This window comes from Lithobates pipiens, unplaced genomic scaffold, assembly GCF_037356315.1.
Source record: "Lithobates pipiens isolate NorthernLeopardFrog02 unplaced genomic scaffold, aLitPip1_a1.2 Scaffold_8, whole genome shotgun sequence".
Lineage (NCBI taxonomy): Eukaryota > Metazoa > Chordata > Amphibia > Anura > Ranidae > Lithobates > Lithobates pipiens.
This window is the reverse complement of record NW_027507903.1, coordinates 1,646,975-1,671,954: the sequence shown is the minus strand read 5'-3', so window position 1 is coordinate 1,671,954 and position 24,980 is coordinate 1,646,975. Positions and strand designations below refer to the sequence as shown.

The window sequence follows — 24,980 nt, the reverse complement described above, 5'->3', positions numbered from 1 at the left end:
CCTGCCCCTTATGACATCATGTGACGTCACCAATCCTGTCTCAGAGGTCTACAGACGATTTCTTGGACTTTATGGCTTGGTTTGTGTTCTGACATGCACTGTTACCTTTTTAGGCCGGGTTCACACCACAGCGATGCGGGAACGCCGCGAATCCGCGGCGTTTTCCCGCATCGCATGCCTCCCGCCGGCAGTTCACACTGCCCTATGCGAACGGCTGGGAGTGTCAATGAAATGTTAATGACACCCTCAGATCCGTCCGCATATCGCAGTGCCATCTGCACACTCGCACAGGGATCGGATCGCATGGTGTGAACACCCATGCGATCCGATTCTGCTGAGGACCAAAAAAAGGGTCCCGTGCGACTTTGCTGCGGGAGCGATGCGAATTCAGCCATACTATCTGTATACTATCTGTATGGCTGAACTCGCATCGCTACGGAGATCGGATGTGATTTGCACTGCAGTGCGGTGCGAATCGCATCAGGATCTCCCCCCCGCAGCAGTGTGAACCCAGCCTTATACAGACAGGTGTGCGCCTTTCCAAATCTTGTCCAATCAAATGAATTTATCACATGACGTCCGAAGGGGGCGGGGTCACCCCAAATGATCCCCACAACCCTCCGTGTATTCACGGGAAGGAAAGACCAGAAATATAAAATAAAATGACATATTAAATACATTTTATTAAACAAAATAATAATTGTTTTTCTCTACAGCCGCGGCATCGGATAGGAGTGGCCATCGGGGACCAAATCCTGGATCTGAGCGTCATCGGGCATCTCTTCAATGGGCCGTTCTTGTCAGCGCACCGGGCCGTATTTAATGAGGTAGAGTACAAAAAGTTGGGCTGTTTTTGGAATGGGGCCACTCACCCCGAGTCTGAGACTCATTCATCCAGGAAATGACGGACAAACATTATGTACTAAAACTGACCACACCAGATCTACCATTCCCAACCAGGGTTCTCCAGGGTTGGTAGGGGTTCCTTAAGTAATCAGCAACTTCTGCCTCTCAGTAGTCATCTTTTTATCTATCTGTAAGGGGGGAGGGGGGGGAGATTCTTCCAATGACCACAAAGAGCATCCTACTCTGTGACCGTCACACTAATGCACCAATCAGTGGCAGCCGCTCATGCAGGGCGCACGGGTGCTGCCCCCTCCCAAATTCCTGCTTCCGGCCCCATAATCTACATGCATTGTTTTTTTATTTGAAGCCTGAGGCTCTAATTGGCTTCAAAAATGGTGGGCTCAGAGCACTACTCCCCGAGTCCACCAAGTTGTGTGACATTAACGAATTAATATTCACTAATGTCTTCCTGTTTCTCCTCCCAGCCAATCAGGAAGCGGGTCCATAGACCTGATTGGCCGGGAGTCCTAAGACCCCCATTGGCTGGATTCCAGGGCCTCTAACTGGCCGGGAGGGGAGACCCCCATCACTCGGGGAGAGAGACACAGGAATGAAGGTAAGTGCGGGGCTGGCCGGGTTGGGCATGGCAGGCAATGAATGAGCAAAGTGGCGATCGATGGGGGTGGGTGGTGGGAAGGTAAAGGCGATTGATCGAGTGACGGGGGGGGGGGGGGGTTTGGTGGTGGTCTGATGGCTGGCTTGTGGGGGGGGGGGGGTTGTGCCTTCGGGTCTGGTATGGATATTAAGGGGAACTTCAACACTTAAATTAAAAACCAAACAGCGTGGGGTCCTTCCCAAAATCCATACCAGGCCCATATCAGAGTAAACTGCCATGGCAGGCCAGGAAAGGCGGGGGACGAGCGAAACCCCCCCCCCCCCGAACCATACCAGGCTGCTTGCCCTCAACATGGGGAGGCAGATTTGGGGGACAAGGGCCTCATCCCCACAACCCTTGCCGGGGGTTGTGGGGGTCTCCAGGCAGGGGGGGGGGGCTTATCGGGATCGGGAAGCCCCCTTTAACAAGTGGGCCCCAGATCCTGCCCCCCCCATTTGAATGGGTATGAGGTATATTGGGGTATGTTTATATATATATATATATATAATTTATTATAATGAGGCATGTTATATAGGCAAGGGTGGGGCCAACCGGTGACGTAAACGGGTGACTCTGCCCCCCGCTGACGTCACATGATGCTAGAAGTGAGTGGGGGTTCACCTGGTTACAGCGCTTTACATGTAATGTATATTGTACATTCACATTAGTCCCTGTCCTCAAGGAGCTTACAATCTAAAGTCCCTAACTCACATTCATACATGCACATATTGGGGCCAATTTAGACTGTAGCCATCCATGATTGTATCATTCCAGCACCGCTGACTCCTATCACAGTCCTGGCTACAATGTATCAGATCTTCTATTCATCAATGAATATGATACAATTTCAGGCACCAATACCAATGGTTTTAGTCCTGCAGTACATCACCTACTAACCCAATATAGGGGGGCGTAATACCCCCTGACCACTAGTGTAAAAGTACACTTAAAACTAACCACCCACATGAATGGGTACTCTTAGCCCTTGTACACACGGTCGGAGATGCCGACAACCAAATCCGTCAGAGTAATTCAGACGGATTAATTCCGGAAGAGGTCCGGAAGTGATGTTGCATACACACGGTCGGACTAAGTAGTCGGAAAATCCGATTGTACATAACGTGATGACGTTAGTTCGTTAGGACGGGACTACGTTCAGGCTAGTAGCCAATAGCTTTGGTCTAGGAATTTTGATCTGAGCATGCGTGGCACTTTGTCCGTCGGAGTAGGCTACACATGATCGGAGTATGTCCGATCGGAGCATTTTGTCAGAAAATTTTACCGGCAAGTTGGAAAAATTGGTCCGTCGGATATTTTCCAACGGAAACAGTCCGATGGAGACCACACACAGTCGGATTATCTGACAAAGTGGTCCGATAGGACACATTCCGACAGAATCTCCGACCGTGTGTACAAGGGCTTAGACAGACCATTACTGTAAGGGGGAACTACGCCATGTGCCACCATTGTAAAGGGACCACTGGCCACCAATATAAGAAGGTACTTCTCCACTGGCCACCAATATAAGAAGGTACTTCTCCACTGGCCACCAATATAAGAAGGTACTTCTCCACTGGCCACCAATATAAGAAGGTACTTCTCCACTGGCCACCAATATAAGAAGGTACTTCTCCACTGGCCACCAATATAAGAAGGTACTTCTCCACTGGCCACCAATATAAGAAGGTACTTCTCCACTGGCCACCAATATAAAGGAGCCTAGCACCACATACTACCAATGTAAGAGGACACTTCACAGACCACCATTTTAAAAGAGCACTACACCCCTAACCACTAATATAAAGTATACTAAACTAACCACTGTAAGGGTCCCTATGCAGACTAATACAAAGGAGCACTGCACCACATATCACCAATTTAAAGGGGCACTTGACCACTGATCCTCTATGAAAAGGGGCACTTGACCCCTGATCGTCATTATAAAGGGGAGTATAACAAGCAAAAGCAATTGGGATTTTTAGGGTGCAAGAAAACAATACAAAAAATAAAATATTAAAAATATTAAAATTCTAACATTTTAAAAATATTCAGAACATCGTCATCACATATATCCTATATTTCCATACGGTACATGGAAAATGTGCAGTAGATTCCAATTCTCTACATGTTTCGCCATGCGATGGCTTCCTCAGGAGACATTTAATCAAGAACTACATACTGTATATGATCACTGAGTACTGATGAATATCTTAAAATCCAATACAGGTTCAGTTCCAAAGTCTGAGGGGTGATTGGATAAGGACAAAATGGTGAAACCATAGAGGACGGCATAACGACGCTCAAAAAAAAAATGGCCTACCGATATTGTGAGCAAGTGATAATACAATCCTAATTACTGGAGAAGAATCCCAGAATCCTCAAAGGGACCTTTGCCCAGACTGACAGAGAGGCCAGTTCACATCAGAGTATATTGTCAGAGTAAACGGACAGGGTGCCTTATCTGTTAGATATGTAATGAATATTCATCCCTCTTTCTGATGGATCCACGTTTGAGGATTCTGGGATTCTTTTCCAGTAATTAGGATTGTATTATCACTTGCTGACAATATCAGTAGGCCATTTTATGAGTGTCATTATGCCGTCCTTATCCAATCACCCCTCTGATTCTGGAGCTTAACCTGTATTGGATTTTAAGATATTAATCAGTACTCAGTGATCATATATTTAGTTCTTGATTAAATGTCTCCTGAGGAAGCCATCGTATGGCGAAACATGTAGAGAATTGGAATCTACTGCAGCTTTTCCATCTACCATATGGATATATAGGATATATGTGATGACAATGTTCAGTTTTTTTTTATTTATTTTTTTTATGTTGAAATAAAATTTTATAAATTTCTTTGTATTTTTCTTGCACCCTAAAAATCCCAATTTCTTTTGCTTGTTATATCTTGTATATTATGGGATGTAGTGCCGATGATTATCAGACACTCAGCAATCTCTTATGTAATTGTAAAGGGGAGCTTCACCACTGATCCTCAGTGCAAAGGGTCACTTCACAATGGACCACCAAAATAAAGGGGCACTTCACCACTGACCACCAATGTAAAGGGTTCTACACAGACCACCACCAAAGCGCTACATGGACCACCAATGTAAGGGAGGGTTTCACTAATGACTGTCAGTGTAATGGGGGCACTTCACCGATGGCCATCAATGCAAAGGGGCACTTCTTTGCCATCTGCCGGTGAAAGGGGGGCACACACACTTGTCACCAATATAAACAATATACAGTGCCTTTAAAGTATTCATACCCCTTCAAATTTGCCACATGTTGTCATGTTACAACCAAAAACGTAAATGTATTTTATTGGGATTTTATGTGATAGACCAACACAAAGTGTCACATAATTGTGAAGTGGAAGGAAAATGATAAATGATTTTCATTTTTTTTTACAAATAAATCTGTGAAAAGTGTGGGGGGAGGGGCATTTGTATGGCGCCCCCCGGAGTCAATACTTTGTAGAACCCCTTTCTCTACAAGTCTTTTTGGGGGTGTCTTCACCAGCTTTGCACATCTAGAGAGGACATTTCTGCCCATTCTTCTTCTTTGTAAAATATCTCAAGCTCTGTCAGATTGTATGGAGAGCGTCTGTGATCAGCAATTTTCAAGTCTTGCCACAGATTCTCAGTGGGATTTAGGTCTGGACTGTGACTGGGCCATTCTAACACATGAATATGCTTTGATGTAAACCATTCCATTGTAGCTCTGGCTGGATGTTTCGGGTCGTTGTCCTGCTGGAAGGTGAACCTCCGCCCCGGTCTCAAGTCTTTTGCCGACTCTAACAGGTTTTCTTCTAAGATTGTCCTGTATTTGTCTCCATCCATCTTCCCATCAACTCTGACCAGCTTCCCTGTCCCTGCTGAAGAAAAGCATCCCCACCACATGATGCTTCCACCACCATGTTTCACGGTGGGGATGGTGTGTTCAGGGTGATGTGCGGTGTTTTGTGCCACACAGGGGTGGACTGACCATTGGGCCACTCGGGCACTGCCCGAGGGCCCAGTGCCACTAGGGGGCCTCATCAGTGTTGCCAGCCTCAGTAAAACCATGGAAAGTATGTAAAAATCATTTTTTTTTTTTTTTTATTTTTTTTACATCTGTCTCTGAAATGACCCTTACCGACATCTTTTTGTTCTAAAAATCCCAAGATTATAAGTGCCCCACCTCTCCAGTACCTTCTCAGCCAATATAAATGTGTGTGTATACTGTGTGGCCCCATAATGTCTGATTGCTTGGGGGCCCCATAATCTCCTATTGCCCGGGGGGGCCCCATGAGTTGTCAGTCCGCCCCTGGTGCCACACATAACATTTTGCCTTTTACTGAGATTACATTACACACAGGTGGACTCTATTTACTAATTAGGTGACTTCTGAAGGCAAATGGTTCCACTAGATTTTAGTTAGGGGTATCAGAGTAAAGGGGGGCTGAATAAAAATGCCCCTCCCCCTCCACACTTTTCACATATTTATATGTAGAAATTGCTGAAAACCCATTTATCATTTTCCTTCCACTTCTTCACAATTATTTGCCACGTCGGCCTGGAAGATTTTACCCCCTTCGTGACCAGAACACTTTTTGCGATTCGGCACTGCGACACTTTAACTGACAATTGCGCGGTCGTGTGACGTGGCTCCCAAACAAAATTGGCCTTCTTTTTTTTTCCTACAAATAGAGCTTTCTTTTGGTGGTATTTGATCGCAGCTGCGGTTTTTATTTTATGCGCTATGAACAAAAAAAAAAAGCGGCAATTTTGGGGAAAAAAAGCTATTTTTTTTTTTTTTTTTTTTTTTTGGGGGGATATTTATTATAGCAAAAAGTAAAAAAAAAACATTTTTTTTTTCCCTCAGTTTAGGCAGATACGTATTCTTCGACATATTTTTGGTAAAAAAAAATTGCAATAAGCGTTTATTGATTGGTTTGCGCAAAAGTTACTACAAAATAGGGGATAGATTTGTCATTTTTATTCATTTTTTTTTTTATTTTATTTATTTATTTATTTATTTTTTACCACGACTGCCACATTACAGCGGACACCTCGGACAATTTTTTTTGACACATTTTTGGGACCATTGTCATTAATACAGCGATCAATGCTATAAAATTGCATCGATTACTGTAAAAATGTCACTGGCAGTGAAGGGGTAAACCACTAGGGGGCGGAGGAGGGGTTAAGTGTGTCCTAAGGAGTGATTCTAACTGTCTGGGGGATGACACGACACTGATCGCTGATCTCGATGACAGGGAGGAGACGCGGGCACGGTCACAGAGCTCGTGGCAGGCGCGCGCGGCGGGAAATTCAACGGGTACCTTACTGTGCCATTCTGCCGACGTAAATATACAGGCGACGGTTGGAAGGTGGTTAAATCACAGTAAAATAAGTTTTTGGTTGTAACATGACAAAATGTGGAAAATTTCAAGGGGTATGAATACTTTTTAAAGGCACTGTAAGGGGACAGTGCCTTTCTCAACTGACCAGAGATGTAAAAAGGGGGGACATGGGAGGCGTGTATAGGCCAGCAAAGACCACCAGTAATATCGAAAAAATTGAAGCGTGTGCCCCAGGGATTGTATGGGCGAGGGATACTTCTACTTGGTTTTATCCCTCGCCCATACAATCCCTGGGGCACTCGCTCTCTCTTCCAGTTTTTTTCCTCCAATAATTTTGGATGTGGGTTCCCTATTTATCGACTTTAGGTAGCAAATCGCTATTGTCTCCAGCAAGGGCATTGCTAGGTCTACCAAAGATCTGGAGCTGGAGCCCATAGCGGCATAGTAAAGAAAGTCATATGATTGGGAGGGCATACACATTAATATACGTGTGTGTGTGTGTATCCCCAGAGAGCCTCCCCCCTTGCATCGGGGGTCCCCAGAGAGCCTCCCCCCTTGCATCGGGGGTCCCCAGAGAGCCTCCCCCCTTGCATCGGGGGTCCCCAGAGAGCCTCCCCCTTGCATCGGGGGTCCCCAAAGAGCCTCCTCCCTTGCATCGGGGGTCCCCAGAGAGCCTCCTCCCTTGCATCGGGGGTCCCCAGAGAGCCTCCCCCCTTGCATCGGGGTCCCCAGAGAGCCTCCCCCTTGCATCAGGGTCCCCAGAGAGCCTCCCCCCTTACATCAGGGTCCCCAGAGAGCCTCCCTCCTTACATCAGGGTCCCCAGAGAGCCTCCCCCCTTACATCAGGGTCCCCAGAGAGCCTCCCCCCTTGCATGGGGGCTCCAGAGAGCCTCCCCCTTGCATTGGGGCCCCCAGAGAGCCTCCCCTCCCCTTGGGGACCCCTGCAGAGACTCTGGGCTTTGGGCCCCAGATTCGGGGCTATAGCCCCAAAAGCCAAGCCCTAGCGACGCCACTGGTCTCCAGTAAGTAAGAACAGGGGCACAGTATAGGCCATTGGCCACCAGTACCAATGGGACTTTTTTATGAAGGGTGCGAGGTACCAACTGAGTCACAGAGATTTCATTGGGATGGGGAGAAAGTCCTACAGCAATGAGGCCCACTACTCTGTCCTAACCCTCCTGCTTGCTAGAGAACTTCCTTTGAGAAAGGTTACAACAAATAATAGTGTAAAGGATTCTCGCTGGTAGAAGAGATCTGCTGTGATCTGCATACATGAATTTTGTAAAAGTTTTTTTTTTTTTTTTTTTTCCTGAAGCGAAGTGTCCTATGCTAAATAATGTTTTATTCTTTTATAGCCGACTCTGAATAGTTTTATGGCCCTCGGGCACAACGCATGGAAGGAAGCCCGGCAAGTTCTTCAAAAGCTCCTGGCAGCGTCTGAGCCGACACTCAGGGACGACAAGGATCTGCGTGCCAGGTGAGAGGGCGACGCGCTGCGTACGCCGAGCCCCGAAACGCTCCCTCGGGGTGTGTACAATGTACTACCAGTCCCCGAGGACCTTCGTTTACTCAGTGCTCGGGGGGTCGCTCACCTCAATTACTTCTCTGACAGCCGCCTCCTCACCTTCTCCTTTACCGTCGGATCCCCCTGAGGAGTCACCGGTGTCATCTGACTTCTGATTGAATAAACTGAAGTCTTTATTCTGAAATGATCCCAGAAGTTCAATCACATTTCATAGACCAGCTTCAGCCTCTCCGTATAATAAGACTTGGGGGGGGGAGGGGGGATGGTTGCATTTCTGTCTTCTGTGTTTGGCAGAAATATCATCAGACTATAATACAGGACGATTAATACATTACAGGGATGGGGGGGGGGGATCACATATTGGGGGTTATTCGGTCACTGGAATGTAATGGGAAGAGTAGCACCCCCCCCCCCCCCCCCCCCCAGAACCTTCTACCACCCGGCATCCTAGCAACCACCTGCTAGTTAACTCGTGCAGCTCCAACTCCTGCCCAGGGGCGGACTGACCATTGGGCCACTCGTGCACTGCCCGAGGGCCCCATGCCACTAGGGGGCCCCATCAGGGTTGCCAGCCTCAATAAAACCAGGGACAGTATGTAAAAATTAGTTGTTTTTTTTTTACATCCGTCTCTAAAAATCTCCCTTACCGACATCCTTTTGGTCTAAAAATCCTGAGATTATAGCTGCCCCACATCTCCAGTACCTTCTCAGCCAATAGAAACATGTCTGTGTATACTGTGTGATTGTATACTGTCTGTGTGTGTGTGTGTTTGTGTGGCCCTATAATCTCTGATTGCCTGGGGGCCCCATAATCTCCTTGCCCGGGGGCCCCATGAGTTATCAGTCCGCCCCTGCTCCTGCCCTCCATCCAGTGTGGCCGTGCCTCCCGCTCTCCATTCATTGCTATCTACTGCCGCCTGCTCTCTGTGCTGCCTTGGGAAAGACAGTGGTGGAAGCCAGAGGGAAGGAAGCACCTCCCTCCTAAATTGCCTGACCCCGGGTCTGGATTGGACAGTGCCTTAGTCCCAATCCAAACCCTGGTCCACCATTTTAATGATACTTGGTGTATCGGAAACCCAAGTGGCTAAAACATTTCAATTGGCAAGAAAATATCACACTATGACCACTAGATGGAGCCGAGGAGAATAAGGGAATATGTCTTTGTAAAGAGATACAATGCAACAATTCTAAAGATCCCTAAATGGTTACATTTATTTACTAATTCCCTCTAGCATTGGAATATAATGGGAAGAGTAGCACCGTGGCATCCTAGCAAGAAAGTTAACTCGTGCAGCTCCAATTCCCACCCTCCATCCAGTGTGGCCGTGCCTCCCGCTCTCCATTCATTGCTATCTACTGCCGCCTGCTCTCTGTGCTGCCTTGAGAAAGAGACAGTGGTGGAGGCCAGGGGGAAGGAAGCACCTTAATTGCGTGACCACTGGCTCAGTCCGGATCCAGACCGCAGTCCTCCATGTAATGATACTTGGTGTATACCAGGGATATTTAATTAGTGGACCTCCAGCTGTTGCAGAACTACAAGTCCCATGAGGCATAGCAAGACTCTGACAACCAGAAGCATGACACCCAGAGGCTGAGGCATGATGGGACCTGTAGTTTTACAACAGCTGGAGGTCCGCTAATTGCATATCCCTGTATAGGAAACCCAAGTGACTAAAACATTTTGAATTGGCAGTAAAATACCACACTATGACCACCAGATGGAGCTGAGGAGCATAGGAGAGTATGTCTTTGTACCAAGAGATACAATGTAACAATTCTAAAGATTCCTAGCAACCAATAGTTGGATGTAAGCTCTAACGAGCCGGGCCCTCTGATTCCTCCTGTAATCGTATTGTAATTGTACTTTCTGTTCTCATGTTGTAAAGCGCTGCACAAACTGTGGGCGTTATATAAATCCTGTATAATAATGATAATGGTAACTGACTAATTCCCTCTAGCAGTCTTTAGAATCATCACATTATATTTCCTTCGTTCCTCAGCCCCATCTAGTGGCCATAATGCAGTATTTTACAAACAATTTAACAAGCCAATGATAAAAGAACATTCGTTCAGATAAGGAAAAAAAGCTTAAATAATATTTAATTAGAAGAGTAAATAGCATAAATAATTTCGTTTTTTGCTCAATTTGCACAGAATGAATACACATGCAGATTCACTGGATAAACGGTCTGCTTTCTCTTCAGAACGGATGTTCTTTTATTAGAGTCAGTTGTGACATACTGCATTATGGCCACTAGATGGAGCTGAGGAATAAAGGAAAGCCAATGCATTGATTCCAACGAACACTAGAGCAGTGGGTCTCAACCTTTTTTCAGTAAAGGCACCCTTTAACCTCTTCCCTCCCACCGAGCGTGATGGCTGGGTGGCGCGGCTCTTGTTCTGGGAAGACGTCATATGACGGCCGCCCAGAACGATGGCTCTCACACGCCCCCGGGGGGTGCAGGGCACGCAATGTGGCGGCCGCGCCGTGTCACGTTCCTAGGACACGGTGAGCCGCAGCTCTTTAACCATGTGATCGGCTGTGTCAAATCGCAGCCGGTCACATGTAAGCACGGAGATGCCGGTAATCGGCACTCCTTGCCTCACGATCAGATGATCAGCGGCATCTCCTCACAGGCGACATCTAGGAATGTAATCAGGGCACTGATTACAATTAAGTGCCACCAGTGCCAGAACTGTGTCCCACCACTGCCAGCAATCAGTGCCAATCTGTGCCAGCAATCGGTGGCAATTAGTGATGCCAGTCAGTGCTGGCTATCAGTGATGCCCATCAATGCTCATCAATGACACCATCAGTGCCCAGTGCCGCCTATAGGTGCTCATCAGTGCCACCTATCAGTGCCCATAAGTGCGGCATATTCATCCCTCCTCATAAGTGTCGCCTCATCAGCGCTCATCAGTGAAGGAGAAAAATTACTTATTTACAAAATTTACTGACAAAAGTTTTTTGTTTTTTTTTGGAAAAAATAAAAAACCCAGGAGTGATTAAATGCCACCAAAAGAAAGCTCTATTTGTGTGAAGAAAATTATAAAAAGTTCACATGGTTACAGCGTAGCACGACCGCGCAATTGTCATTCAAATTGTGAGAGCGCTGAAAGCTGAAACATGGCCTGGGCGGGAAGGGGGTGTAAGTCCCCGGTATTGAAGTGGTTAAAATTGTGCATACCCTCCAGGTACCCCATTCTAAAAAACAAAGCCAATCGTTTTGCATAGTGTAGCAACATCCACATGCGTAGGACACCCAACATTTAGTGCTGTTTTATTCTAACAAAGGAAATGCACCTTTACACACTGCTACCGATCTAGTATTCTATTGTTTCTCTTCTCCCTCCATTTCTCTTCCTCACTCGGCTAATGTGACCCTGGTCTTAAAGTGATTGTAAAATCTTTTTTTTTTTTTTTTTTTAGTTAAAAATAACAACCATGTTATACTTGCCTGTCCTGTGCAGTTGGTTTTGCACAGAGCAGCCCCGATCCTCCTCTTCTTGGGTCCCCATGCCGGGGCTCCTGGCCCCTCCCTCCTGTTGAGTGCCCCGCCCCACAGCAAGCAGCTTGCAATGGCGGCACCTGAGCCAAGCCACGGCTCCCTGTGTCCAATCAGACACGGTGCCATGGCCCTGCCCCGCCCCCTTTCTCTTCTCATTGGCTGACTGACTTTGACAGAAGCAGGAGCCAATGACGCCACACTGCGGTCTCAGCCAAACCAGGAGGGGAGTCCCGGCCAGCCGAGTGTCTCATGCAACATCACTGGATCTAGAGGGACCTCAGGTAAGTATTGGGGAGGGGGGGGGGGTGTCTGAGAGGAGATGCTGTACACAGGTTTTTTTTTTTAATCTTAATACATGGAACACATTGAGGTAAAAGACCTTCTGCCTTTACGGAGAGGGGTGGATGCACAACGTCCTCCTTATTGCCCGAGTACATCATTGGTTGTTAGGACACTGGCGGCTAGAAGGTTGTAATGGTACACAATGAAAACCTTTTGGCTTTGCGTAACTAACGGGCAGGCTTGATAACCCTGCTGGCCTGTATACAGTTTTTGGGCAATTTCTAGGTATTTTGCCAAGGCACCCCTAAGACTCCTGAAGGCACCCCTAAGACTCCTGAAGGCGCCCCAGGGTTCCCTGGGCACCCTGGTGGAAAAAGGCTGCACTAGAGGGATGTGGAAAATGAATACAACCATTGGTTACAAGCGTTCTTCAGAATTGTTACATTGTATCTCTTGTTGCAAAGACCTATGTATTTCCTGTGCTCCTCGGCTCCATCTTGTGGCCATAGTGTGGAATTTTATTACTGCCTATGATAAAGGCAGATTCCTTCAGAGGACTAAATAGCGTAAAAACATTTCTTCACCAGAGGAATGGCTGTGAAAAATGTTTTGTGTGAATAATCAAATAAACCTGCGAAGTAGTAATATAAATGTGTAGAAAGGTGACCCCCTCTAGTTTATTACACAGGGACGGAGATCTGTATTCACATGTGGTGTCCCGTGTCCCATGTCCCGTGTCTTGTGTAACGGTTACATTTTGTTTCATAGAATTCTAATTACATTTCCTATTTTATGACGTTTCTAAAACCAGATTATTCAATTATTTTATTTTAGAGCGTTCGTTTCACAGTCCAAGGCCAAACTCCACCTTCCGGCAAATATCGGTATGTAGGACTGACTTTATTTTTTGTTTTATCGTTGTGGCCCCCTGAGGGTTACTACTAAATGTTGTGGCCCCCTGAGGGTTACTACTAAATGTATTCACCAAGTGATAGTTGCCTTGGCCAATTGCTACGAGGTCAATTGACTTCGCTCTAATTCTGGATTTGCTGCACTTCTCTCTTCTGGCACTAGGTGGCGGGGTATCTGGGGACATTAGATAAGACAAGGGCATTGCAAGGACAGATTAGGAATAGATGGGGGTATCTCTAGTCCACGCTCACCTCCCGCTATATTTTTCCTACACTGCGCAGCACATATGACAATGCTGATTTCTCCTGCTCCGCTACCCCAGCTCTGCTGATTATCTGTCGCTCAGTCCCTTCTCTCCGGTCCCCACTGTTATAGCCACACAATGGGGAGGGGGGAGGGGGTGTTAGTGGTAAACCTTTCACTATATAGTATATGAGGTAGAGGTACAAGTATATGTTCTGTGCTCCTGAAAACATAACCTGTTAGCCAGTGAAGTAGGAGAATAGCCTTTTCTATAATATATAGAAATATTGCATTTATATTACTTCCCTCAGTAGTACAAATGTTGAAGTTAAAAGTCCATCAGTGGTGCTATTGGCATTTTAAATCTGGATGGAAAGTTTTGCTTGTTGGTTTCCCAGTGCATCCTGGGAGATCTCATACCTCCCAATACCTCCAAAACCAAACAAACAAAGCTAATGCTGAATGAAAGCCCCTTGAAAGCTGCAGGTGCCATTAGCAAGCATTGTCCTAGACTTCTATGGAGGCTTTGGAGATGCTTTGAAGCACCAAGAAAGCAACATGGGGATTTTTTTTTTTTTTTTTTTTTTTTTTTAATGTAAGCAAACGCAACGTGTGACCAGGACTGTGAGGAACCAATTTATTTAGTGACAGGAGATTTGATTGGCATTCGGAGTGCTTTAAAAAAAAAAAGTGTCCAATACCATTAGAAGCAAAGTGTAAACGAGGCCTTACAGTCACCCTTCTATGTGTTGGACACGCAGTACAATCTGACATTGGAATTAGTAGTTTATACGGCCTATAAATACAGACTGACCAATCGGTGTGTCCAATCAAGCCCCGCCCACCTGCACGATAAGTTGCAGGACATTTTTTTTTTTATTTGGACACTTTATTTCAATCAGAATTTGGATTCACTTGTGTTGAAACTTTTCAGGAAAATGTAGATCTGTCTTCTTTTTTGCACTCGCACGATGGAAGTTGCTTTAATTTCTGTTGGTTGTTTATCCAGCCGTTTCCTATGAGCACTCGGCATTACCCCGGCTTTGTTTTGGTTGTAGGAGATTACACGGACTTCTATTCCTCCAAGGATCACGCTACTAATGTGGGGATAATGTTCCGAGGGAAGGAGAACGCTCTGATGCCAAACTGGTGAGTGCAGGTGAACCTTCGTCCATGTTTGTCCAGTTATAGGTGAACCTTCATCCATGTTTGTCCAGTTATAGGTGAACCTTCATCCATGTTTGTCCAGTTATAGGTGAACCTTCGTCCATGTTTGTCCAGTTATAGGTGAACCTTCGTCCATGTTTGTCCAGTTATAGGTGAACCTTCATCCATGTTTGTCCAGTTATAGGTGAACCTTCGTCCATGTTTGTCCAGTTATAGGTGAACCTTCGTCCATGTCTGTCCAGCTATAGGTGAACCTTCATCCATGTTTGTCCAGTTATAGGTGAACCTTCGTCCATGTTTGTCCAGTTATAGGTGAACCTTCGTCCATGTTTGTCCAGTTATAGGTGAACCTTCGTCCATGTCTGTCCAGCTATAGGTGAACCTTCGTCCATGTTTGTCCAGTTATAGGTGAACCTTCGTCCATGTTTGTCCAGTTATAGGTGAACCTTCGTCCATGTTCGTCCAGTTATAGGTGAACCTTCGTCCATGTTTGTCCAGTTATAGGTGAACCTTTGTCCAGTTATAGGTGAACCTTTGTCCATGTTTGTCCAGTTATAGGTGAACCTTCGTCCATGTTCGTCCAGTTATAGGTGAACCTTCGTCCATGTTTGTCCAGTTATAGGTGAACCTTCGTCCATGTTTGTCCAGTTATAGGTGAACCTTTGTCCAGTTATAGGTGAACCTTTGTCCAGTTATAGGTGAACCTTTGTCCATGTTTGTCCAGTTATAGGTGAACCTTCGTCCATGTTTGTCCAGTTATAGGTGAACCTTCGTCCATGTTTGTCCAGTTATAGGTGAACCTTCGTCCATGTTTGTCCAGTTATAGGTGAACCTTCGTCCATGTTTGTCCAGTTATAGGTGAACCTTCGTCCATGTTTGTCCAGTTATAGGTGAACCTTCGTCCATGTTTGTCCAGTTATAGGTGAACCTTCGTCCATGTTTGTCCAGTTATAGGTGAACCTTCGTCCATGTTTGTCCAGTTATAGGTGAACCTTCGTCCATGTTTGTCCAGTTATAGGTGAACCTTCGTCCATGTTTGTCCAGTTATAGGTGAACCTTCGTCCATGTTCGTCCAGTTATAGGTGAACCTTCGTCCATGTTTGTCCAGTTATAGGTGAACCTTTGTCCAGTTATAGGTGAACCTTTGTCCATGTTTGTCCAGTTATAGGTGAACCTTGGTCCATGTTTGTCCAGTTATAGGTGAACCTTCATCCATGTTTGTCCAGTTATAGGTGAACCTTAGTCCATGTTCATCCAGTTATAGGTGAACCTTAGTCCATGTTCATCCAGTTATAGGTGAACCTTTGTCCAGTTATAGGTGAACCTTTGTCCAGTTATAGGTGAACCTTTGTCCAGTTATAGGTGAACCTTTGTCCAGTTATAGGTGAACCTTTGTCCAGTTATAGGTGAACCTTCGTCCATGTTTGTCCAGTTATAGGTGAACCTTTATCCATGTTTGTCCAGTTATAGGTGAACCTTTATCCATGTTTGTCCAGTTATAGGTGAACCTTCGTCCATGTTTGTCCAGTTATAGGTGAACCTTCGTCCATGTTCATCCAGTTATAGGTGAACCTTCACTGTGTTTGTTCAGTTATAGGTGAACCTTCGTCCATGTTTGTACAGGTATAGGTGAACCTTCGTCCATGTTTGTCCAGGTATAGGTGAACCTTCGTCCATGATTGTCCAGGTATAGGTGAACCTTTATCCATGTTTGTCCAGTTATAGGTGAACCTTTATCCATGTTTGTCCAGTTATAGGTGAACCTTCGTCCATGTTTGTCCAGTTATAGGTGAACCTTAGTCCATGTTCATCCAGTTATAGGTGAACCTTCACTGTGTTTGTTCAGTTATAGGTGAACCTTCGTCCATGTTTGTACAGGTATAGGTGAACCTTCGTCCATGTTTGTCCAGGTATAGGTGAACCTTCGTCCATGATTGTCCAGGTATAGGTGAACCTTCACTGTGTTTGACCAGTTATAGGTGAACCTACATCCACGTTTGTCCAGTTGTGGATCAGAGATGAAGATTTTTGTGTGCTTTGTCCCTGCCCCCAAATATTACACACTTTATATACTTTTTTGGGGATCTGAGCCCAGCTGAATCCATTTCATTAGTGATGATGAGCCAAACTGTTCTGGGTTCAGTGCACTGTTTGGGGAGGGGCTTATTGGAATCACCTAAGACCCCCTGTTTATTAAGGGGGGCCCCTAGATATCAGCCCCCCTGGGGTTCTGCATAAAGGGTGGGACTTATTGGAATCTGGAAGACCCCTTCATTAATAATGGGGGGGCCCCCAGATATCAGCCCCCTCCCTATGTGAATGAGTATGGGGTACCCCTACACATAAAAAAAAAAAAAAGTAACCTAGAAATAAAGACACTCAAACGATTGACCTTTATTAAAAAAAAAAAATTGATATACTTCCAAAAATGGGCATCATTGTAAATGCATTGCCAATCGCTATGCCCGCCACCCATTGAATCACCAAATCAATATTCAGTGCTTATTCCTTTAATATATCCTCACATTTCTCCTCTTCTACCAATAATATATACAGTATCTCACGCCTTTACTACAAAAAGTACCTCACAGCAGGTCCACCATGAAATCGTGGGGGCCCCCATACTGCCTGCCTGATACCCCCCTACCCTCTTGTGGGGGGGATGAGCCAACAGTTCACTCCAAACCTAGATTCGGACTGAACTTGGGCTATTCAGGTGCCCAAACTATTGCCCCCCCTGTTCCCAAAAATAAGTCAGTAGCCTCCTCCATGTCTTTGGGTCGTGCTGGTGAACTGATGGGGCCCAGGGAACTTTTATTTAGTTGTTGGGAGTCGCGGCGCATGGGATTCCTGTGCCTATGTCCAATGGTATTAAAGTCCCCTCACTGCTCCTTGGCCACCTACTGGACTGATGAGGCCCCATACAGAAGGGCCAGCTGAACCCCCCCCTCTTGATGGCCCTATCTCATGGTTATTCTTGCCTATTTCTTGCATACTGCTGTTTTGTTGAATGTGTTTTTACCTATTTATCTTACTCAGGTTGCACCTTCCAGTCGGCTATCATGGCCGGGCGTCTTCCGTCCTGGTATCTGGGACACCAATTCGCAGGCCGAGGGGGCAGATTAGGCCAAGTGATGGTAAATGATGGTTGGGTGTCTGTGATTTCTGATGTCCATTCGTTGTGTGTGAAAATGATGGATCCCGCGTTCCTTCACTGATAGAAAATCAATTCTTATTTCAGACAAACCTCCCATATTTGAGGCCAGCAAACTCCTGGACATCGAGCTGGAGATGGTGAGAAAGAGATTTTTTTTTTTTTTATGCCTATTTTTATAGTGCAATCCAATCACATCAGCTCCTATTCCAAAGAGCTCACAATCTAAGGTCCCCCATTTCACATATACACTATATTGCCAAAAGTATTGGGACACTTGAGTGGCTTAGTAGTTGGCACTCCTGACTTGCACCACTGGGGTCATCGGTTGGAATCCCAACCAGGATACTATCTACATGGAGTTTGCATGTGGTCTCTGCGCTTGCATCGCTTTCCTTCCCCCACTCCGAACACATCCTGGTGGGTTAAAATGGCTCCTGTCTAATCTGGCCCTAGTATGTGCATATACGCTATATTGTCAAAAGTATTGGGACACCTGCCTTTACACGCACATGACCTTTAAAGTGGTTGTAAACCCTTACAAACCACTTTGACCTACAGGTAAGCCTAGAGTAAGGCTTACCTGTAGGTCCAAGAAATATCTCCTAAACCTATATGCATGCGCCGAAGACAGTGGCGTGCAGGCGTACTGGGTAAGCTGCAGATCGCGGCGATATGCCGCAAGTGTCGGCTTCCGTGCACATGCACGGGAGTGACGTCATCGCTGCTCCGGCGAATCACAGCGCTGGAGCAGCGAGACCCACAGAGACCCACCAAGAAGATGGACGCTCGGAACTACAGGGGACAGCGGTGACTTCGCTGGCTCCTGTGCCAGGTAAGTGACACATAATGGACTACTATGAGATGCGATGCGATGCGATGCGATGCATAGTAGTCCATTATGCTTTACCTTTGCAGGGAATGAAAGAGGAAGTAAACCCATCAGGGTTTACTTCCTCTTTAATGACATCCCAGTCTTAGTCCAGAGGGTTCAATATTGAGTTGGCCCCACCCTTTGCCGCTATAACAGCTTCACCTCTTCTGGGAAGGCCGTCCACAAGGTTTAGGAGGGTGTCTATGGGAATGTTTGACCATTCTTCCAGAAGTGCATTTTGTGAGGTCAGGCACTGATGTTGGATGAGAAAGCCTGGCACACAGTCTCCGCTCTAATTCATCCTAAAGTTGTTCTATCAGGCTAAGGTCAGGACTCTGTGCAGGTCAGTCAAGTTCCTCCACCCCAAACTCGCTCATCCATGTCTGTATGGACCTTGCTTTGTGCACTGGTGGGCAGTCATGTTGGAACAGGAAGGGGTCGTCCCCAATCTGTTCCCACAAAGTTGGGAGCATGGAATTGTCCAAAATATCTTGGTATGCCCTGATGAAGTCACGTGACCGTGACGAACACGCGTCGGGACGCTACCGGAAGTGATGCAATCGAGCTCGAGGCTCGTTTATACTCCTCATAAGAAACTTGTTTGTTTGTGAGTATTAATCTGTTTGCTGTAATAAACTTTAATACTGGTTAAAGTGGTTGTAAACCCTTACAAACCACTTTGACCTACAGGTAAGCCTAGATTAAGGCTTACCTGTAGGTCCAAGCAATATCTCCTAAACCTATATGGTTTAGGAGATATTTGCCCGAAAACGGGCACCGCTGTCTACGGCGCATGTGCCGTAGACAGCGGCGCGCAGGCGCACTGAACGCGCCAGTTCCAAAAATGGAGCTGCCGCATTTGTCGACTCGCGTGCGCGGGAGTGACGTCATCGCGGCTTCGCCGAATGACAGCGGCGGAGCTGCGAGACGCCACCAGCAAGATGGATGCGGCGGACTACAGGGGACAGCGGTGACATCGCTGGCTCCTGTGTCAGGTAAGTGACACATAATGGCCTACTACGCGATGCGATGCGATGCGATGCATAGTAGTCCATTCTGCTTTACTTTTGCAGGGAAAAAAAGAGGAAGTAAACTCATCAGGGTTTACTTCCTCTTTAAAAAAAACTACTACACTATGGGGCTCCCTTCCTCCTCATCTGTTTAACCCCTTACATACACACCAACTGCCGAGGTAACCCCCCCCCCCCCACGCTGAGTGCCGCTGAGTGATTACTTAAAGAGACCAACACAGCGCAATAGGCAGGAGACGTCAGGATCTGGGGATACAGGAACGGGACCTCGAGGGATAAAGGGCACCAGGAACCCTGAGGATACATATGTTATATGCTGTTACCTAAGGCCGCGTACACACGCGCGGACTGTTCGCCCAACTTTGTCTGTCCAACAGTTTCGGCAAACAGTCCGCTCAAACTTAGCATGGACGGACTTGCCCACACACGACGAACGAACAGTTTGCTGAAACCGTGCGCGATGACGTGAACGGCACGTACGACGGGACGAAAAATACGACGTCCTATACACTGCATTATAGCTTTCGGCGTGAAAATCCTTTCTGAGCATGCGTGCAACTTTGTTTGACGAACAAGCCTACACACGAGGGGACTGTTCGCTGAAACAAGGTTTCAGCGGACAGTTTTTCGGAAATTCCGAAAAACCTTGTCCGTCCAACTGTCCGCTGAAACTGTCTGCTGAAAGCCCACACACGAGCGGACTGTCCGCCCAAACACTGTTCAGCGGACAAAGTTGGGCGAACAGTCCTCCCGTGTGTACGCGGCCTTACAGCTGTAAGGTAAGGGGACACCCATATTTCGACTACACAGGACCAAGTGGGATATATTCACCATCACCACTACCACCACCGATTACACTGCTATTTTATAGTGCACATATATTCAAACACCAGCACTGTATGCGATTTTGTGATATATGCGATTTTTGATATAATCGCCACCGGCTGTCGCACAAGCTGAATGGACACATTCTGACAAACGTTATTGTTCAATTTTAATAATTTTCTTCATTTGTCTACATAGTTTTTAAGTATTGTGCACAGCTTTTTTGGATTATTTTAGAGGGATTTTGTTTCTATTCCTTCAACACCAATATTGCTTATGCGTTTTTTATTTTTTTTATTTTTCTGCCACTCTTTGCACAATTGCATTACTGAGCTGCTTACTGTATTGATATTGCTTTTATTATTTTATGGTAGAAGACACCCGCACGTATTTTTTTTTTTTTTTTATAACTTTTTCTTGGCACTGGCACCTTATGCGATTTCTGTCAGTCACAACCAACCACTCTCTGCACAATTGACTTATCGAGTTAGTGACTGCTTTTATGTATATTGTTTTTTTACCTTATGGTGTAGTAGATATTTTCACAGACCTATTTACCGTCTAGCACTGGCACTTTATGCGACTTTGTTAGCTTTAACAAATCGCATTGGGAATCGCTATATTTTTTTGACTGCTTTATGTATATTATTTAATTCACTTTATGGTGTAGTAGATATTCTCACGGACCTATTGTCCAGCACTGTCACTTTATGCGACTTTGTTAGCTTTAACAAATCGCATTGGGAATCACTAGCTTTAATTATTGCGATTTTTTTTTTTTTTTTTTTTTTTCTTTTTCATGCTTATATATCCCCTTCCCGCCGAGCGTACGCAGATCTGCGTACTCGGCTTCCGGGGGGTATACCGGGATGATGCCCCCGCACCTGCTGGCATCATCCCGGTACCGTCTTTTACAGCGGGCGATTGGCTATCCAGCCATAACAACCGATGCGGCTAAAAGCCGCTCGGCTGTTATGCCGGAGGAGCGGGAGGGGACGTCCCCCCCTCCCGCCGCCTCCCGCCGCTGTTACCGGTGCTCCCGCTCGATCAGGAGCACCGATTGCGCGTCCGATGGCTCCGGCCGCTGGGGAGGAACTGGAACGAAGCCGCAATCGGCTTCGTTCCAGTCTCCTCATAGTAAACACGGAAGCGACGTCATGACGTCACTTCCCGTTTACTCGGCTGCCAATGGCGCCGGTTTTAAAAAAATATCCGGTATTCAGAATCGCCGTTTTCGGCGATCTGAATACACTGAAGTGTAAAGGAGGGGTGGGGGGTCTTTTAGACCCCCGATCCCTCCATAAAGAGTACCTGTCACCGCCTATTACTGTCACAAGGGATGTTTACATTCCTTGTGACAGCAATAAAAGTGATCAAAATTTTTTATTTATTTTTTTAAACAATTTAGTAATTTTTAAATAAATAAAATAAATAAAAAAATAAAAAATTTTTTTTTAAAGCGCCCGCCGTCCCCACGAGCTCGCAAAGCAAAGAAAACGCATACGGAAGTCGCGCCCGCGTATGTAAACGGTGTTCAAATCACACATGTGAGATATCGCCGCGATCGTCAGAGCGAGAGCAATAATTCTAGCACTCGACCTCCTCTGTAACGCTAACCTGGTAACCGTAAAAAATGTTTAAAGTGTCGCCTATTGAGATTTTTAGGTACCGTACTTTGTGGTCAATCCACAAGTGCGTGCAATTATAAAGTGTGACATGTTAGGTATCTATTTACTCGGCGTAACATTATCTTTCACATTATGCAAAAAAAATGGGATAATTTTACTGTTTTTTTTTTTTTTTTTTTTAATTAATGAAAGTGTACATTTTCCCAAAAAGTTGCATTTAAAACACAGCTGCGCAAATACCGTGTGACATAAAATATTGCAACAATCGCCGTTTTATTCTCTAGAGTCTCTGATTAAAAAAATATATATAATGTTTGGGGGTTCCAAGTAATTTTCTAGTAGAAAATATGGATTTTAACTTGTAAACACCAAATTCCAAAAACAGGCTTAGTCATGAAAGGGATATTCATTTGATTTTTATTCTGAATAGTACCACGTTATAGCAGTGAGGGTCCCTTATCATCCCCTCACAAAACACGCATACCGTTTTCTTATATACCATCTCTTTATTCTGGGTGGTAGTATATTTATCACCTAATAATCTTAGTGCCTATAGAATTCATTAGCCTTTAGGCTGAATTTCCTGTTATAGTACTGCGCATCACTACTTTTTTTTGCCTTTTTATCTTGGTATGCCGATGCCTAAAGGGCCGGTTCACACTGCAGGCGAGGCGAGGCGACTCCGACTTGCCTTGCCGCGACCTCAGCGGCAACTTGCAGATGACTTCTGTATAGAAGTCAATGCAAGTCGCCCCGAGGTCGCCCAAAAGTAGTACAGGAACCTTTTTTCTGAGTCGGAGCGACTCGAGTCGCTCCTCTCAGAACGGTTCCATTGTACAGAACGGGGGCGACTTGCGAGAGCGAGGCGAGGCGAGTCGTGTCGCCTCGCATCGCCCGCTGTGTGAACCGGCTCTAAGAGTTCCCTTCACTGGAACTAAGGGGCCAAGCCCAACCCCTGAAAAACCCCCACACCATAATCCCCCCTCCCCCCGCACCATAATCCCCCCCCCCCCCTCTCCACCAAATGATTTGGACCAGTGCACAAAGCAAGGTCCATAAAGACCATGGATGAGCGAGTATGGGGTGGAGAAACTTGACTGGCCGGCACAGAGTCCTGACCTTAACCCAATAGAACACTTTTGGGATGAATTAGAGAGAGACTTCCCATCCAACATCAGTGCCTGACCTCACAAATGCTCTTCTGGAAGAATGGTCAAACATTCCCATAGACACCCTCCTAAAACTTGTGGACGGCCTTCCCAGAAGAGGTGAAGCTGTTATAGGTGCAAAGGGCGGAGCCAACTCAATATTGAGCCCTACGGACTAAGGCCGCGTACACACGGGGCGGATTGTCTGCCCAACTAAGTTCGTCAGACAATCCGACAGACAGTCCGTTCAACTTTCGAATGAACGGACTTGACCACACACGATGAGCAGACAGTCCGCTGAAAGCTTGCGCGATGACGTGTACAGCACGTACGACGGGACTAGAAATACGACGTCCAATACACAGCAATGCAACCTTCGGCCGTGTAAATCCTTTCTGAGCATGCGCCATACTTAGTCCGTCCAACTTGCCTACACACGAGCGGACTGTCCGCTGAAACCAAGTTTGGACGGACAAAATTACGGAAATTCCGAAAGACTTAGTCCGCCAGACTGTCCGCTGAAAAAGTCCGCTGAAGCCCACACACGAGCGGATTGTCCGCTGAAACACATTTCAGCGGACTAAGTTGGGCAGACAATCCGCCCGTGTGTACGCGGCCTAAGACTGGGAGGACATTAAAGTTCATGTGCGTGTAAAGGCAGGTGTCCCAATACTTTTGACAATATAGTAAATCTGCACATAGTAGGGCCAGATTAGACAGGAGCCATTTAACCCACCAGGATGTGTTTGGAGTGGGGGAAGGAAACAGATGGAAGCACAGAGACCACATGCAAACTCCATGTAGATAGTATCCTGGTTGGGATTCCAACCGATGACCCCAGTGGTGCAAGTCAGGAGTGCCAACTACTAAGCCACTCTACTTTAAAGTGGTGGAGACATATAATAAAATATAATAAATGCGCATACAGTATATTTGCTTTTTATTCTTCTTTTTTTTTTTTTTTTTTTTTTTTGCAAACGGGTCTGCAAAGCATTTAAACTGATCAGTGAATCGCTAACGCAATCCCCAGACTCCTACAGACTTTCCGTTCTGCCCCACCTTTATGTATTTTATTTTTTTTTTTTTTTTAATGTCTTGTATTGAGTTGAATGAGCTCAATCATTTTTCTGCAGTATGCTGACATCTAGTGGAGGTTTTTGGCCAGGACAACTTGCTTACTAATGTGATTTTGGTATCTTTCTCTTTCTCTCCCCTCCTCTTTAGCCCTAGTTACTGTAGTCCTAGCTAGACTCTCTCTCCCCATGTCCCCTCGGTCTGTGTTTAGTTATTCAGAGACCGGCATCAGGAAAGTCATTGGAGTTGATTTAACTAGAACTGGAGAGTGCAAAATCTGGTGCAGCTGTGCACGGGAGCCAATCGGCTTCTAACTTCAGCTTCTTCTATTAAGCTTTGACAATAAAAACTGGATTGGTTTCTCCGCAGAGCTGCACCACCACATTTCACACTCTCCAGTTTTAGTGAATCAACGTTTATTGTCTTAGGTAGGCCATACATGGTGCAAATTTCTTTCCTGCAACCACGGGTTGCAGGGAAGATATTTGCACGATTTCTCCCCCCACCCCCCATCAACACAGACGGTGCAGACCGGGGAATCCCTCCCGCTGAGCTGTTGTCTTCTCCCAGCGCGGGGGGGGGGGGCAGGGAAGCCGTCCCTGCCGGGAGAAGGCAGTGATTATCGCTAGCGGCTAGCAATAATTGTACGAGAATCCGGCAGGCTGGTTGTACCCTGTCGATCGATAGATCAACTTGGGTACATTCAGCCTTCCCCCATTAATGATTCCAATCATATATGGCCGGCCTCGCCCT

The 24,980-nt window shown here is 46.2% G+C and overlaps 1 protein-coding gene across 1 annotated transcript in view; it reads left to right on the top strand.

Moving 5' to 3' along the window:
* The window catches only part of FAH (fumarylacetoacetate hydrolase), a gene marked incomplete in the record, with an annotated part of 59,998 nt that overhangs the window by 10,551 nt on the left and 24,467 nt on the right, over positions 1-24,980 (top strand). The window contains 6 exon segments of the mRNA XM_077472667.1: positions 717-827; positions 8,211-8,332; positions 13,006-13,055; positions 14,385-14,475; positions 17,533-17,630; positions 17,735-17,787. Of these exon segments, the coding sequence (XP_077328793.1) occupies positions 717-827; positions 8,211-8,332; positions 13,006-13,055; positions 14,385-14,475; positions 17,533-17,630; positions 17,735-17,787 (525 nt within the window).